The sequence below is a fragment of the Amphiura filiformis genome, chromosome 15 (assembly GCF_039555335.1).
Source record: "Amphiura filiformis chromosome 15, Afil_fr2py, whole genome shotgun sequence".
Lineage (NCBI taxonomy): Eukaryota > Metazoa > Echinodermata > Ophiuroidea > Amphilepidida > Amphiuridae > Amphiura > Amphiura filiformis.
In genome coordinates, this window is record NC_092642.1 from 60,288,592 (window position 1) to 60,295,069 (window position 6,478).

At 37.0% G+C, this 6,478-nt stretch overlaps 1 protein-coding gene across 1 annotated transcript; it reads right to left on the reverse strand.

Moving 5' to 3' along the window:
- Window positions 1-515: 515 nt before the first annotated feature.
- On the reverse strand, window positions 516-5,826 carry LOC140171897 (2'-5'-oligoadenylate synthase 1A-like). The gene is made up of 4 exons (XM_072195239.1): window positions 5,370-5,826; window positions 3,933-4,233; window positions 3,118-3,508; window positions 516-2,929 (listed from the first exon to the last, which is right to left on the reverse strand). The coding sequence occupies exons 1-4, from the start codon at window positions 5,661-5,663 to the stop codon at window positions 2,776-2,778; spliced, it is 1,140 nt and encodes a 379-aa protein (XP_072051340.1). The 5' UTR covers window positions 5,664-5,826; the 3' UTR covers window positions 516-2,775.
- Between the last annotated feature and the right edge of the window lie 652 nt (window positions 5,827-6,478).

The window sequence follows — 6,478 nt, forward strand, 5'->3', positions numbered from 1 at the left end:
CCATTCTCTCAAAGCATCCAGGGTCTATGCTCAAAGCTGGTCATGTTCATAGCATGACATCATAGTTTCTAGGTCAAATATGTCTCGTTCGAAGGAACTCGCCGCTTACAGTTGGTTTTTGTGGAATATCAATTTTAAACGTCTTATTTTCACACAAAAAAGGAGTCATTTTCATTGTCCTCATAATATTAGCTTGCCAATGATATGATGTTGTCCGAGCAATATATGTGCCCTTTAAGGGTAGACTATACATGTAGGTGAGACAAGAATGGTTTTCACTACATATATACTATAAAAAGGTTAATTGGGAGTAGTAAGATATTTAATCTAAAAGTTATAAAGTCTAGATAGTCTATTAAGATGTTTAATCTATTTAATTATAAAAGTTAAAGTCTATTCTATTATTGACTATTCATATTCATATTACATATATCATGTATATAATCAAAATAATGTTAAGGTGAATTGTGATACAAAAAATTTGTGTTATTTTGATAAAGGTTAGTCTATTCTACTCGTACTCTTGACTTTACACTACACAAGCAATATGTACTATATACTGGAAATTGTGCTTTACTTTATTTACTCATTTCGCACATTGTTTGTACAAAATACATATCATAAAATGGCTAATACCCGAATTTACATACACCGTCGTTATAGATATGTCCGATCGAACTTACACCTTAATGCCAATGGAATTACCAAATTTGCTAGAATAGCAACGTTTGGGACATGAGAGCACATCAGACATATCAAATTGCATTCTGAATACGAGCAAAATGCTTAAGCCAAGCTTATATAAGCATGCTGGCCTATATGAAGAGGAAAAAAAAGAAACAAACAGTATTGAGGAAAAAGAGCAAGGAACATGATGCAGTCATGTCTACAGTAGAATTCAATTCGACCTTTGCAGGACTTAAACCCCATTAAAAGCTATTAAACCAAGACAACACTCATTGAAAACAGCTCAACTGATTAAATCATATCTTCTCTGGTTAAATACACACAACATATGTGTCTGCTTTAAACGTACAATAGAGCAATGAGCTGGGATTATACTTTCAGTTGGGTGAACGATTATAAAGCGAGCGCTAGAGAACAATTGTGTGTGGTCTTTGTTTACGAAATGAGACAATACGTGCTTATTGTTAACCAGCGTTCTTAAAAATGAGAAACATGGTGGTTTGCAGACTTAACACGGGTTGGAAATAATTTCTTCATATTTTTTGGTGTTATCTGTCGTTTACATATCCTTCCTAAAACACCAAAGTACGAGTATTTCCAAACATCTAAATTAGCTAAAAATTTAGGACATGTTACAAAACTATATTGTCTAGAATTTTAGAAGAGTACTTTTAATATTGGCCGGTTATTTTTCACACAGCGACGTTAACTAGGCAATGTACTATTACCTATAACATTAACTAAAACACCAAAGTACGAGTATTTCCAAACATCTAAATTAGCTAAAAATTTAGGATATGTTACAAAACTATATTTTCTAGAATTTTAGAAGAGTACTTTTAATATTAGCCGGTTATTTTTCACACAGCGACGTTAACTAGGCATATCCCCATACTTTTAACGTAGGCTATTTGTAGAGGTCACGCGTCAATGGGAAAGAGCACTGTGTATTTTGTATAGGAAAACGGACAGTAACTGCAGTATGAAGGAAAGGCCACTCCCAACAAATCAATTGTACATTTTGCTCTTAAGCTCTCTTATCCCTTGGGTCGAGAATTTAGAAATAAGAAATTGTGAATTCTTATTCCGTGCCCCGATAGTGTTCCTTCTTTTTTATATGTAATTTACTCAATTCGCACATAGTTTGTACAAAATACATATCATAAAATGGCTAATACCCGAATTTACATACACCGAATTAAAGACAGAGATAAAAAGAATTTATCGCGTCTGACGTCATCTGTCAATCAAATTCGAGCACGGTTTGTTTACAAGTGTCGTGATGATGACTTGCTGAACGCGGCGGTACAACCGGGCGCCTTATTGTTAATTTTGCACCTTCAAACATGCAAACCATCTCAAAAGTTAGGTCTTGATAGTAGGAAACTTTCTTTGGAGAAGGCACCATGTCAACAATGCCTAGAAAAGCTGCTTTTTGCCTTGTAAAAGTACGTAATTTTTCGACATTTGCTGCTATTCCTTTTCTCCGATCAGCACAGCTCAGCACCAGATAGATCGGTCTTCCTTTTACGCGCTATTAACCTGTGTAAACCAATCAAAGATCGTAATTGACAGTGACATCAGACGCGATAAATTCTATTTATCCCTAACTTTAATTAAGTGAATCGGCAAGTATTGCACAATATCTGGGAATTCCATGTACTACACGATGATCATGCAATAATCATTTTGGGTTCTCATAGTCCAAAGGGGTAAAGTTTGGTACTATTTTGGGTACATATATTTGTAGTTTTAGGACGCAAGCAATAGTTTCCTTAATTTACAGGTATACCTGAATCGCTAAGCATGATAAGCATTTTCGGAGAGCTGAGTGCCCCCCCGTCCAATAAAAGAAGCCGGCTGAAATGCTTCTGGCCTAGTCTATACATTCCTTATTTCAATGTATCAAACATTTATGCCATTGTTCTTTTTTTTTAATTTCGCATTGTAACACTTTTTTTGCTACAGCTTGCATTCCTTTCTTTGTCATAATCTGAATCTTAAGTGACATTCCCTATACCTAATTTAAAATAGTCTCTAGCCGGCTAATTGTATATTAATTCAAATTTCTCGTAGTCTCGTATCAGATTACAGTTCTGTTTTCCAATGTTTTTTAAGTCGAATATTTCGTAGTAGGCTAGAATTCAAAGTCTCCTGTGCGACTCTTGCTACATCAGGCCAAGTATCGTGGAAACGGGCGCATACATTGTTGAACGGATTAGCAGGGTCCAGAATGAAAGGCCTGGAGAGAGAGCAAAATCACAAAAATATATGTTTTTTGCAATATAATGTATTAGTTAAACTAGAATTTATTTTTGTTCTTAACGTGGGCAAAAAACACTCTAGTTTTTGTATTTCTGTTTATTTTTATATTTAAGAGCAAAATTCTATCTATTTTAAGCCATTTTTCGTATTATTCTATAGGCCTACCTTCGTTTTCGTGTTTCATCCATTCCGCCCATTGCAATATCAACCATTTCTTTAGTGTAGTTCTCGCGCCAATAATGGAATACCTCGTCGTTTCCAATTGTGTTGAGGACTTGCTTGAATCCCTCTAACAGATCAACTCGGTTGGGTTTTCCCATCTTTTCTTCCCATACATACACAGTTATAAGCTCCATGGAGTATGATGTTGGCAATGGTCCCTCCAGTGCAGTCCCCACGATGTTTGCATTCCAGTATTTGACAAGCCGAATCAACTCCTTGACTGGAGCAGGTTTTTGTTTCACGAAGTCTCTTTGCAGTTTTGCTAATCCAACTGAATAAAATTCGCGATCTTCAGGGAGCCTTCGTCTGAACATTGAATCGTAAATGCCCTTTCCTGTAAGAAACGAAAATTAACTTGGAAGATTTAAACGTACGCAAAATATCAGCCATGCGTACACCGCGTTACATTATTGGACCTCTCATTTTTCAGATTTTTCAGAAGGATGTGTCTTATACAAGGGATTGTGGGTTCGGCTGGATAGATGGGGTACCGTATGTGTTTTCTTAATTCCTATAAGATAGAGTGACTCAGGCTACGCCACTGCTCCTAAATGTTCTTCATTTTGAAGATTGCTATTAAATAAAGGTAATTTTGATTATGAGGTGTGTGGCCATGTGGGGTGTGTGGTTGTATGGAAGGGTGTATGGAGTGCGGTGAGTGGGGTTTGTAGGGGTGGGTGGGGTGGTGTGTACCCGCGGTAGGCTTACAATTAACGAATTAAAAAACAATGTGAACCACTATGTGGAAGACCATTTACCTTCCTCGGCCCAGTTATCTGCTGTTGCTAGCACGTCGACTTTAATCCTCTCTCCTGAAGCAAGCCGAATATTTACATTCACGAGAAACTGATTTGTGACTGTACTTATGACTTTCATTCCGTTTTTTCCAACACTTTTTACAGCTACTTCCATCTCTCCGATAACCCAGGCTAGCTGCTCTTTATACTTGTCCATATTTTTGACATTTTTCAGAAAAGGAAGATCTGGTGGATTCAGGATAACTATGACATCAATATCGGACACGCCATGCACCATGGTTCCTTTGGAAAGAGACCCACTCTGAAATATACGTAAATTCACGACATTTGGTAACAAACGTTATCAACCACAATTACATTAATGAACCGTATTTCATATTTCGGGTTAGCAAGGGATTTGATTCAATAATTAAATGCCCCAGATAAGATGTAAGGTAGTAAGGAGCCTTTAGCAACGTTTAATCCACAAATCAAGAATTGATTTATATATCAGTAACAGATCGGCAAATCAAATTGTCGGTGAATCAAATAATCGATTAATAAATCAATAAATTAATAAACGATCGATAAATCAATAAATAATCAATCGATAGATAAATATACACAGAAATATATACATGTACGCAGAAAACAGCTCCTCTTTTGATGTTTACTGAGGTATGACGAGTGTGGCCTTCAGCACGTAAAATTGGGAAAGCTATTTAGCATAACAATGGGTTAGTTCCTATTACACTGTGGAGCATAGAAAGTGGTTATTTGCATAGTAAATAGGCTACACTATAAAAATCCCGTCGAGATGTAAATTGGGTGATGATGTCATCTCATTAAAGTTTGTCACTCGGTGTATTGCAACTTGTTGTTATGGTAATTCCAAAAAATCAAGTGAACAATAAGTTGACTCCAATCAAAATGCTACAAATTTTCGTGCGCATTTGTAGGGTGATTCGAAGAGGCGACATCATGTTGCCGTGCAACAGGCAGGGCCGGGTTTACCTTTTTGGTGGCCCTGTGCCAGGCCCAAATTTGGAGGCCCCAAATGTACCGTGAGGAAGGCATGTACACTCAAGTGGCCAAGTATTTAGATTTTACTAGGACATTTTAACGCCAAGCGCGCGATAAATTTTCAATTTAGAATATTTTAGCCCGAATTGAAGCTGAATGTTGGTATATAATAGGCCAGTATGCGCAAAGCGCGCAAAATGTTGCGATTTTTGTAGGCTATTTTGGCCCCAAACATGGTGCTTTTCGGCTTAAATGGAAGATGCACACTGCACAGGGCAATTTGGGTCCGGGCCCATCTGGCCCTATGGTAAATCCGGCCCTGTGCCCAAGGACCAGCAATGGCAGCAAAAGGGAAATCTGTGTGGCACCACGGTTGTTATTTTTCTTGACAAAGTAGTCTATAACTTTTCGTGTTATACTGTATAATTATCTTACCTTTATTACTTCCTTGACTTTCAATTGTAGATCTTCCCTCATAACCTTAGCAACCATGTCCACTGCTTGTTGACAATCTCTCTTAAAATCTGCAATTTCATCTGTGATTACTCTGGTAAACCAACCTTTAGGCCCCCTAAATTGATCTTCTTCGAGATTCAACGGTGCCATATTCTGAACGTTAATTCGAGATGCGGTGCTCGGATTCAACGGTATAAGTGAGAACGCGATCATTATGAGCCCGGAATAAAAACACATTCGGAGAATGCATCGAATTATTCTATCGTACTTCATGGTGACAATGTGACAACGACAGCAAAACACCTTATTTTTCTTCTATTTCCTCAATATGGTATGTTGCATGAATAACGTGATTCAGGCCTACCCTTTAGACTCGAACGATGTAATTCGTAATAGTCCATGGCCTTACGTTACAAAAAAAATACCTCTGCATGTTGTTACGAGCCGCAATGACTCGAGGCCAAAATCACCTTTTTCCCGATTTCACAACAAAAGTACACTGTTTGATTTAGTTAACAAAATCTAAGTCTTTAATTGAAAGTAAAATATGATTGGTACATAGCAATAATTGCACATCATGATGCAGTCATGTCTACAGTAGAATTCATCTCGACCTTTGCAGGACTTAACCCCATTAAAAGCTATTAAACCAAGATAACACTCATTGAAACAGCTCACCTGATTAAATCGGATCTTCTCTGGCTGTGCACATGTGACTGTTTTCATGTGCGATATCGCAATAAAGTTTGTATTATAGCTTCAGTTGGGTAACCGATTATAAAGGAAACGAAAGGAAACAATGGTATGTGTACTTTTGTTCACGAAATGAGACAATGGCGTGCTTTTTGTAAACCAGCATTCTTGAAAATGAGCAACATAATGATTGTTGACTTAACACGGTTTGGAAATAATTTCTTCATATTTTTGGTGTTATCTGTCATTTACATATCCTTCCTAAAACACAAAAGTACGACCCTCTCCAAACACCTAAATTAGCTAAAAATTTAGGACATGTTACAAAACTATATTGTCTAGAATTTTAGAAGAGTACTTTTAATATTGGCCGGCTATTTTTCACACAGCGACGT